The sequence below is a fragment of the Cynocephalus volans genome, chromosome 2, assembly GCF_027409185.1.
Source record: "Cynocephalus volans isolate mCynVol1 chromosome 2, mCynVol1.pri, whole genome shotgun sequence".
Classification (NCBI taxonomy): Eukaryota; Metazoa; Chordata; class Mammalia; order Dermoptera; family Cynocephalidae; genus Cynocephalus; species Cynocephalus volans.
The window spans coordinates 187,315,365-187,326,196 of record NC_084461.1 but is presented as its reverse complement, the minus strand read 5'-3'; the positions used below and the strand labels follow the sequence as shown (position 1 = coordinate 187,326,196).

At 53.6% G+C, this 10,832-nt stretch overlaps 1 protein-coding gene across 1 annotated transcript; it reads right to left on the bottom strand.

Moving 5' to 3' along the window:
- On the bottom strand, positions 1–10,541 carry RHOF (ras homolog family member F, filopodia associated). Its single transcript, XM_063088129.1, has 5 exons — positions 10,398–10,541; positions 10,014–10,101; positions 1,329–1,438; positions 1,107–1,241; positions 1–165 (listed from the first exon to the last, which is right to left on the bottom strand). The coding sequence occupies exons 1-5, from the start codon at positions 10,539–10,541 to the stop codon at positions 1–3; spliced, it is 642 nt and encodes a 213-aa protein (XP_062944199.1).
- Positions 10,542–10,832: the final 291 nt, after the last annotated feature.

Genomic DNA, 10,832 nt, shown 5'->3' with positions numbered 1-10,832 from the left:
TCACAGCAGCAGGCAGAGCCGCCGTTGTTTCTGCCGTTGTGCTTTCTTCAGAGCACTGAGGGCCACCTTGGCGGCCTCTCGGAAGACGTCCTCCACATTCTCCCGGAACTTGGCGGAACACTCCAGGTAAAGGGCAGCACGGATCTGTTCGCAGGCGCTCAGTCCCTGGGTGGGGGGAGGAGCCAGCATTAGATGCAGGGGCCTTCTGTCACCTCCTTGTGGATGAGGGGGCTCTCCAGGGGTGGAGGTCTTGGTTTGGGCCCCTCTCTCTCCTCTGTCCCAGGGCCAGCCCTCACCAGTGTGTGTGGATGGAACATGTTGCCCGTGGGCTGCAGCTGCAGGGAGAAGCCCCATCCTGCTGTCCACCCGCCCTCTCCAGCTTCAGGCAGGGAGAGGGGCTGAGTTCTGAGAACTGGGCTTAGCAGTGTCTCTCCCAGGCCCGTGGAAGAGTTGGAGGGCCTCAAGACAGACACCTCTCCCCTTCTCTGAAAACATAATTTAGAGTAAAATATATATATATATATTTATTTAAAAAATGAATTTAGCTTAATGAATGCTTATTACTTTTTATTAAAGTTTATTCATTTTCCTTTATATTCCTTTTATTCTATTTATTACTCCATGCCTCACCCTAAAAGCTGCAGGGTTTGAGTTTGCCTGTGACTTTCACAGGTAGGGGAAGCCTACTTTCAATTCAGGGCCTACCTTTCTAGTCCCTTGGGTGGACAGGACAGGATGGCGGTTAAGGGATAGACTTTGGAGCCAGAGTGACTGGGACCTGATCCTGGCTCCACTTCAGGTCAGCTGTGTGACCCTGGGCAAGATGATTAACCTCTCTGGGCCTCAGTTTCTCCCCTATAAACTGAGGGATGTTAACAGTACCTGCCTCAGGATTAAATGAAGTAAGTAAAGTGCTCAGATCCATGGGCTATCAATATTACTATTTTAAAATTATTATTCTTAGGATCCTGTTTGCTTCGTCCCCCGGAAGGGTCACTGTGGCACCCAGCTGCAGAGGCCAAAGGTGTGGGAGGCTTTTCTGCCATGGCTGTGCCCAGGGATCTTGGCCTTGGCAGTAGGGTGAGTATGAGAGGGTGCTGGCCAACCTGTGTGTAGGTGATGGGCTCCAGCTGGGCGGCCCGGAGTTTCCGAAGCTGCTCCTTGTCCTTCCTCAGGTCTGTCTTGCAGCCAATGAGCACCATGGGGGTCCCACGGCAGAAATGCGTGACCTCAGGGAACCACTGTGAAGGGAGACGAGAGCATCAGGGCTGGGGCCGCTGGATCCTTGGGCTCCACCCCAGGGGCAGGGAGGCTGGGCAAGGCCTCACCTTGATAAGGACGTTGTCGTAGCTGGTGGGGTTCATGACATCATAGCAGATGAGCACAAGGTGCGTGTTCTGGTAGGACAGGGGCCGCAGCCGGTCATAGTCTTCTTGCCCTGAATCCAGAGAGCAGGTGGGGGTCAGGGAGGCACCCCCTTCCTGTCCACCAAGAGTTCCCTGTCTGGACTCCAAGGGGGGACTGTGCAAGTGACTCTGTGCCTCTAGGCCTGTTTCCTTATCTATAAAACAGGGGTGGCAGCCCACACTCCCAGAGGGTGGCAAAGATTACATGAGCTCAAACCCACACAGCGCTCAGAGCTGGGCCTGATTATAGGGTAGGTGCTGGAAAAACTGCTAACAATTATGCAGCGATGACTGTGCTCCTGGCCCTGCTGATCGCTATAAAAGTGCTAGAGCCCTCCCCTCCCTGGAGATTCAGACCTGTGGGGCTGGCCGGGCCCATGGATGCCCAAGGCCCAGAGGCCACATGTGAGGCTCCAGCCTCCAGCCTTCCTGGTTCTGATGCAGTCGGATGAATTCCTGCTGCCCATGCTTGCCAATCCTAGTAGGAGGGTGGGGGGTTGCTGGAAACGACCCCAAACAGCCTCCCCACCCAGATGCACCGTGGTTCTCAGTCCCAATTGCACACCAGGCTCACCTGGGGATAATTTATCAATCCCGATGCCCCACCATCCCCAACACCAGCTGAATCAGAACTCCAAGCTGTGGGCTTGAGCCTAGATGGGTTTTTATTCTTTGAAAATTGTTTTGGGTAACTTTTTATATTGACAATTTCAAACTTACAGAAAAATTGCAAGAAAGAGTGTGAGGAACTCCCTTCCTCAGCTTCCCTGAGTGCTTACATTTTGTGCCACTTGCTTTATATATAAACACTTTTGTTTCTCTGAACCACGTGAGAGGTAATTGCAGACATGCAGTCTTTAGCCCTTCATAGTTCAGAGCCTGTTCCCTAAGAATGAGGGCTTTCTCTTACCTACCACATGCAAGTGTCAGACTCAGGAAACCCACACCGATGCTGAACTCTAGCCCAGTGCACAGGCCATGTTCACCTCTCACCCATTTCACCAATGTCTTTTATTTTTTTCCCCTGGCCTAGGAGCCCCGCTCTTAGTCATTGTGCCCGGGTATTTTTTCAAAACTCCCACAGTGAGAACTGAGAGCCTTTCGGGCTCCTTAGTGACTCCCAGCCATTTCTGCACAAAGGCACCATGAATTGCTTCCACTGAACAGAAACATGGAGGCCCAGGAATCCCCCCACCCCCCAGCCTACCCCTCCCCAAGCTGCTGTGGGTACTCAGGTGGTGCCGGCATGCCCTCTGCTCCTTGCCTGCAAAAAGCCTCTCAGGACAAGTGGCCTCTCCACTGAGCACAGCCAGGCCACAGTCTTGCTCCTGGCCCCCTGCTGAGGATGGGGCACAGTCACTCTCTTCCTTCCCCTCAACCCAGGGACCCCTGACACAGCATAGTGCTTAAGGTCACAATCACTAGAAGCAGATAAGACATGAATTCAAAGCCCAGCTCTGCTGCTCACTTGTTGTGTGACCTTGACTTAGACACAACATCTGTGGGGGGGCCTCAGTTTCCCTACCTGGAACATGGACATCATAATCCAACCTACCTCATGGGACTGTCAACAGCCAATGCATCCAGCACATGGACACATGGAGACCCCGAGAGTGTGCAGTGTACAGGAGCCATGGTTGTGACAGCTGGGTCAGGAGGGCTGCTGTGCGGTTCTTCAGCCAGAGTCCCCCCAACACTGCAGAAGGGGTGAGGGCTCAGGCCCGACCACCTCCTCACTACAGAGCTGGAGGAATCCTGTGACACCGTGGGAAACTGGCCCGGCACACTATTCCAGCCCATCTCCTCCCCATTCCACATACGCCCCAAACTGTCCCCCCTCCTAACCTCTCTTCATGTCTCTCTAGACCTGTGCTGTCCAAAAGGATGGCCACCAGCCCCATGCGACTATTTAAATTTAAATCGATTAACATTAAAAATTCCGCTCCTTAGATGCACTAGCTACATTTCAAGTGATTAATTGCCACATGGGGCTAGGGGCAAGGTGCAGAGCATTTCTACCATTGCAAAAAGTTCTACTGGACAGCCTGGCTCTGTCTGCTGCTTGCCATACCCCCTGGCACCATTCTCGTCCAAGCCCCAACTGGTTGTCAGATCCTGTCTCCCCTCCACAGCTGAAACACCTTCAATGGCTCCCTATTGTCCTTTGTATAAAATCCAAACATCTCCCCATGGTCCACATGAGCTGGCACCCACTGACCTCAATGACTTCATCTCTCCCTGTGCCCCTCACTCACTGCAGTCCAGCCAGGGTGGCCACCTCACTGTTTCCCAAACCCACCAAGCTCTTGTACCTCAAAGCCTTCGTACTTGCTGCTCCCTACACCTAGAATGTTCTTCCCTTATTTCTTTTTCTTTTTTTTTTTTTGGTCTATTTTCTTCCTGGTGTTTTATTTTTGAACATTCAAACTTAACCATCTATATTATTTCCTTTTTTCAGGATAACTGCCTTGCTGCTACTTCTGCCTTCATAATAATAATAATACGTCTTATACTTTATACTGTTTTTGGAGTGCTTTTGTCTATAAATGATTCAGTAATCCTTACATTACAACCTGATATCATAGGGAAATTAGGAATACTCTCATTTTATGTAAACAGACTGAGTTTCATAGAAGTGAAGTGACTTGCCCCAGGTCACTGAATCAGTGACTGAGCCAGAAGTCAACCTCAGCTAATTAAATTCTGAGTGTTCCTTCCTTTAACACACATCAACGCTCTATTTTATTCTGTATTGTGAAAAACAGGTTCTGAGCCTGTAAGACAAAACAATGGGGTTCATAATTCTAGCATCACACATATTCTCAGTCCATTTTAGAAATATGGCAGGAGTGAATAAATAGTTGTACAATGGGGCCTACTGTGCTCAGATGTCTCCCCTCATTTCTTGTGTGGCTGATTCGCCGCAAATATACATGACACCTCCCCAGAGGCCTTCCCTCACTACTCTTTCTAAGTCCTTCCCTGCCCTGTTTGTCTCTAACACTGGCCCCTGATGGTCTGGCTGATATACCTACCACATCCTGTATTACATATTTACATGTTTACTGTCTATCTCCCCTATAGACTGTAAGCACCACGAAGGCAAGGCCATGTCTGTCCTTACAAATAATTCCTGGCACCCAGCAGGTGTGTAGTAAATATTGGCTAACTGTTGCTGCAGTGGCTCAACTCTGTCAAATGCAGCAGAGATAAGGGGTGAGACATGACCGATGGGTTCAGCAACATGCCTGTGATGACATCAGGAGGAGCCATCTCAGTCAAACGGGTGAGAGCAGAAGTCAGGCTGCAGTGGGCTGGAGGGGGAAGTCAGACCACAGGGACTGGAAGCGATCACACCCAGCCTGCTCACCCCTTGGGGCCTCCGTTCTCTGTTCCCTCTTCTAGAAGGCTCTTCCCATGGGTAGCAGCATGGTTTACTCCCTCCTTTCCTTCAGGTCTCTGCAGAAATGTCACCTGCTCTGAGGGACCTTTCCTGACTACTCTGAAACAACCTCCTCCTTTGCAGTCTGTCCTGTGACTATGGCTTCATTTTACTACATAGAACATATTGCTAGAGGACGTCACAACATGTTTCTGGGTTTTTTTCCATTTGTCTCTCCTTGAGGACAGGAAGGAGAGAGGCCGTCTCTGTAGTGTTCACTGCTGTGTTCCCTGGAACAGGAGCGAGCTCAGCAAACGTTTGGTAAATGAAGGAGCACACAAATGAGTAGCTGAGTAAGTGAAGTAATCGCTATGGCTTTATGTAGCCCTTGAGCGTTCACAAGTTAACTTAAGCAGCCACTGGGAGGTAAGCTGGGCAGGGAAAATTCCTGTTAAGAGCCCAAGTGGCTGAGGGGGGCCTTTATCAAGGACGGAGACAGGCACCCAACAGCCAAGGTCAGCTGCCTGCCCAGCCACTCTAAAAGCACCAGCTCTTCCAGGAAGCCTTCCCCAGCCTTCCCAACTGGGAATTAGCCCCCGGACCTCAGTTTCCACATCCGTGAAATGGAGATGTGATAAGCAGATGAGCCTTGATGACAACAATAATAAAGATGGGCTGGCTGGTTAGCTCAGTTGGTTAGAGGGCAGTGTTACAGGACCAAGGTCAAGGTTTGGATCCCAATACTGGCCAGCCACCAAAAAGAAAAAATAAGAATAATAATAATAAAGATGGTTAAGAAGGACAATATGTATCCACAAAAGCTTATTCCTTATATGCCAGGCCGCATTCAAAGTCCTTTACCTACATTAACTCATCATTCCTCAAGACCACCGTACAAGGTAGATGCTATTGGTATCCCCATTTTACAGATGGAGAAACTGAAGCACAGAGAGGTGAAGTGATTTGCCCAAGGTCACACAGCTAAGAAGAAGCTTTGTAAATGACAGAGGACCATAGGTAGGACTGCTGGAGTGCCTTTCAGCCTGCTCCAGAAGGGAGGAAGCAAACCTCATCCCACATGCCCCAGCCCTGACCAGGTGAGGAAAAATGGCTGTTAACACAGCCGTCTAAAGCGAGAGGGGCTTGGGGAGGGGCTAAGCAGCCAGCCCAGACCTCAGCTCCTCCTCCAGGTTGCCTTCCTGGCTTGACTGCCTGGCTCAGCTTTCCCCAGGATCCAGCGTGGGCCTCCACGCAGGGCCCAGGCCTGCAAATGAGGCACTTCCGTGTGCTGGGGAGCTGTGCCTCCCACCAGGGGTGGGGTGCATAGATCCCCTCTCCCCTATGAGTCAGGAGGGCCAGGCTCCACTCAGACACACATTTCAGGATCTTGGCACCTTCCCTCTCTGGGCCTCAGTTTACTTATCTGGGAAAGTGGGGTGATAACCCTGCCCCTGATATGAAAAGCGAAAGGACTGCAGGCTGGGCAGGGCAGAGGTGATGAATGGCTATTGTGGTTACTATTGAAATAGAAACTTCTAAGGGACATTAACAGCCTGGGTGAGGGTTCTAACCCCGGAATCTTTGGACTCTCAAGCTTTAGGGGCCTCCCAGCCATAGGTGATACTACTACCCTCCCTGTTTACCCACAATGATGGCTTAAAGGGGCCAAGTCACCTGTCCACTGTCACACAAGGGTCCCACCCAGTCCTGGGGTTAGGTGTAAAGGATGCATTCATTTCTAGTGAGGAACAGTCCCTGGGCCCAGCTCCCCTTGAGGCCACCCACGTTCCTGAAGCTGGCAGGGCTGTGAGGCTGTGTGGAAATGAGGCTCTTGCCTCGCACTGGGACATTTCCTTTGTGGGATGGCACTTTGCCACAGCAGTCATGTTTCTGGGGGCAGGGGTCTCTAATGCTCAGAGCTGGGTCTAGCAGAGAGGAGTGTCATTAGGTCCCAGTAGTCCCCAGATGTACCAGAGGACACACACAGGGCAGGTGGTTCCCAGCTCTGGCTGGAGTGTTCCAGAAGAGGGGTATAGGCAGTGTGAGAAAGGGAAGCTGCCAGAAGAGGAACCCACTTTTACTGGCTCTGCTGGGGCCCGCCCACCTGTTCCTCCCCAAGACAGGAGTAGCTGGGGCTGGGGCAGCCCCAGCCATGAGCTGTGACTGTGAGCCCCAACCTAGGCTCACTCTGGCTACCAGTGCTCTTAGGTCTCACAAGACCCCTCTTTTGTCCCTGATTCCTTGTCTTAGCAACTCCTTTGCCCCCACTTTTCCTAGTGTTCCCATCTCAGGCTCCCCACCTCCCTGGGGCAACTCCCACCCCATCCTGTGCCCCTGCAACCCGGGACCCCACCTCAAGGCCCAGATGAGCTCAGGCTCTAGTTGGTGTCTTCACATCTCACCTCGCCCCTGCCTCCCCTCTGCCCAGGAAACTTCAGCCTCCACCACAGCTTCCTGCCTCTGAGGATGTCAGGCCTGACGCCACTAGAGCAATGGGTGCTCACACCCCGCCCTCCCTGCACCTCTGAGCCCTGCAGGCTCTGCAAGTCCCTCCATCCACCCTCCCATGGCTGCTGTGTCTGCAACTGCTTCTGCAGGATGGAGACAAGCAGCCAGACTTGCTGCCATGCGGGCCCCTGTGGCCGTGGTCTTGGCAAGGCCCAGGGCCATCACTTGGTCCTGGGTGTGGAGAAATTCAGCCTCTCAGGGGCCACCCGTGTCCCACAGCTCTGGTCAAGGCTGGTTGGGAAGATGCTCCCCTCCCCCACTGGTTCTAGAACCTTCTACAACCTTTACTAGACTCATCTCCAGTTCAGCCACTCCCCTCCCCTCCTTAAACTCTATTTTCCTTTAGTTGGTTACCATCATCACCTGGCCGTCCTTTTCTGCCATGCTCTCCTAATATCCGTCCACCTCACAGGTCTCCCTCATTCAGATTTATTATTCATTCATTTCAGTCATTTCTCCAGCATTGCTTTAGGACAGGCTCTGTGCTGGGCACCGTGTGTATGTAAGAGGAATGACCCAGTCTCTCACATTGTTCCCTGACCAAGGAATTTCCTCCTACCAGCACGGCCTCCCCTGTCACAGTGGACACCCTTGAGGGAACAGCCAGATTTCTTCCCCACTCCTTGGTCCCCTGTGCTGACTGTGAAGCCATCCTACTCCCCCCAGTCCTCACTGAGGAGCTCAAACCCCAGAACTACTTTTCTGCTGCTTGGAAGAGTCCTACTGGGAAAGATGGCTGTCTCCCCTGTAGCAGGGGCTATGGGCCAGCACAGAACGCTGTGGACCATGGTTCCAAAGAACAGACTCAGGCTAGGCCTGCACCTGAATGGTGGGAGGCTTTTAAAAACTCACAGTGACCACACTTACCAAGCACTTCGTGAGAGCCAGCTCCTGTGCTAAATGCTGTACGTCATGTTAATCTTATTTAATCCTCACAACTATTTTAGCCCGGATGACAGATGAGGAAACTACAGCCCAAATGTCCCGATGATACACAGCCAGTGGCACCTGAGTCAAATCCCAGATCTGACTCCAAAGTAGGTGGCAGGAAGTTGTGGATAGGACCATCACCGTACCAGCTGTCACATGCTTCTGATGGCCCTGGCAATGGGAGCTCCCTCTGTCCCTCCAGCAGCATACCTCTCAGCACAAATTCTTCCTGACTCCAGCAGCACCTTTCTGGAACCTGAACAAGACAATCTACTCTGACAGGTTCTTTGAGCATCTTTCTCTGGTTGAGGCCAGAAAGGCCAGAAGTGGTCCCCACTCTTGGTCTGATGGGGAAGGCTGCCCTGAACAGCTAACCCTGGGGACCTGTTCGGAGAGGCCCTGAGGGCAGAGGGAGGAGAAGACTCCCTACACTCCCCCAGGGCCTGGGATTGCTGCGCAACACCTCCGCCCCACCAGCACTCCACCCAGAAAGGTGTTAATGACTCTGTCCCTCCCTGACTCATGGACAAGAAACATGTGAAAATAAAAGTGTCCCAGACATACGACCACTTTTACTATCCTCAGGGCCACGCCTTTGGCTTTCCCAGCTCACCGGGGCTGGCAGCATGGCTCTGTTCTGGGGTGGCCCTGCAGGCCCCTCATCCAACAAGGGGGGTTCTCAGAGGCCAGTGTAGGGGCAGGTACTCATACAGCAAAGCCTTCCAGAGTGGGAAAGGAGAGGCTGGGACAGCACCTTTTCTGATCCTCTCCAGGGTATGCAGGAGGTGGGGGAGGGGGACATCTGGAGTTTGGGCTCCATCCGAAGTCAATCAGAGACTTCAGCTCATACATACAAGGTTGGCTGGCAGGGGATGGGACACCCGATGACACGGTTCCAGGCAGGCCACTAAACACTGAGTCACAGAGGCTGAGTGAGGCCCCACCTAGGGATTCCAACCTTTGCTCTCCAATGTTAATGAAGCCCAGAAGGGAGCAAGGGGCTTCCTACTGATTGTTTCTCCCACTCCCACCCCCATAACACTGACTCTGATGACTTGGACGCAATCAGCATAAATCCATAAACCCACTTATGTGAGGAGCTGCTGGTGGCAGGTGGAACCTTGTCTCGGAACTATGCTCCCCAGAGTCCTGTTCCTTCCTCAGTTCATTTCTAAAGTTGTCTGGTTTTTTCCAGGGAACCAGGAAAGCACAGAACTAACTGTAGCCACAGAATTCCGGCACCACAAAATGCAGTCCATGGAATCCCTGAAGCTGGGGACACAGAATGTGAGTCCACAGGACCCTGGAGCCTCAAGGCAGAGAACTGCAGGCCATGGAATCTTAGAGCCACAGGCTCTGATCTATAGCACGGAATATCCTAGGACCCAGAAACACAGCCCATGTAATCCTAGCACCAGGGGACTCAAATCTGCAGCCCACGGAATTTTTAGAGACCAAAGCATGTAACATACAAAATCCTGGAACCATGGGAGGCAGCCCACGGTTTTCTAGAACCACAGGAGAGGAACAAGCATGGGCCCTCAGCACATCAGCTGGGCAGGTTGCCCAGGAGTCCACCACGTCCAAACACCCTCCATTTGCAGATGGGGCGAGCGAGTCCCTCCTGATCTCCAGGGCCACCTAGCCAGCTGGTGGTCAACAGACTCCCAGCAGGCACCCCTGCGCAGCCTCCAGGCTTGTGATGGGACATCAGGGCCCCAGAGGTCGGCGGGCGGGGACGCCCCGGTGGGGAAAACCCCAGGACCCTCGCGCGCAGGCACACCCACCGGCCGTGTCATAGAGGTTCAGGATCACTTCCTTGCTGCCCACCGTCACGCTAGCCGTGTACTTCTCGAACACCGATGGGGCGTAGTGCTGTGGGAGAAGAGGTCAGGTTGGTCCCCAAGAGCTGCAGTGGAGGACCAGGATCCAGCTGAACACCCACTGCCCACCACCACCGTCACCCCACCTGGCTCAGCCTCCCTCAGCCCATTGGGTTCTAGAATTCCTGAGGGGACGCCCAAGGGTGGTAGCCGCCTGTCCGCGCTCAGGGCGCGGGGGACCCCTGGGACCCGGCTTGGGGCTCAGGCTGAGGGACGTCTCTCACCTCCAGCGGTCCCAAGTCTATCCCCGCCCCCGGCCGACCCCCTCAGCCCCGCAGCGGGCCTCACCTCGGGGAAGGAGCCCTGGCTGTACACCATGAGCAGCGAAGTCTTGCCGCAGCCGCCGTCGCCCACGATTACGATCTTCAACTCCTTCCTGCCCGGGCCCGGGCCCCGGGCGGCGGCAGGGGCGGGGACCCCGGGGGTGTCCATCGCTGGGAGCCAGTAGCACTGGCAGCAGTGCCAGGGGCCGAAAACCGCGGCTGAGCTCCCGGGGCCGGGGTGTGTGTGTATGTGTGCGTGTGTGTGTGTGTGTGTGCGTGTGTGCGTGCGTGCGTGTGTGTGTGTGTGTGTGTGTGTGTGTGTGTGTGTGTGTGTGTGTGTGTGCAAGGGAGGTGCTAAGGGATGCCCCGCCCCCTTGGAGCCGGCGCCACCTCCACCAGGCAGCCTACCAGGCAGATCCCCCGGCCTCCGTGTCCTTTCTGCTAGGATCTCAGACCTGGG

Bases quoted from the DNA above. Each gene is read 5' to 3' on its own strand.
- RHOF (XM_063088129.1), bottom strand. From the start codon at position 10,541: ATGGACACCCCCGGGGTCCCCGCCCCTGCCGCCGCCCGGGGCCCGGGC. The intron at 10,102-10,397 runs GTGAGGCCCGCT...CTTCTCCCACAG, and splicing joins GCCAGGGCTCCTTCCCCGAG to CACTACGCCCCATCGGTGTT. The intron at 1,242-1,328 runs GTGAGGCCTTGC...CTCCCTTCACAG, and splicing joins ACGACAACGTCCTTATCAAG to TGGTTCCCTGAGGTCACGCA.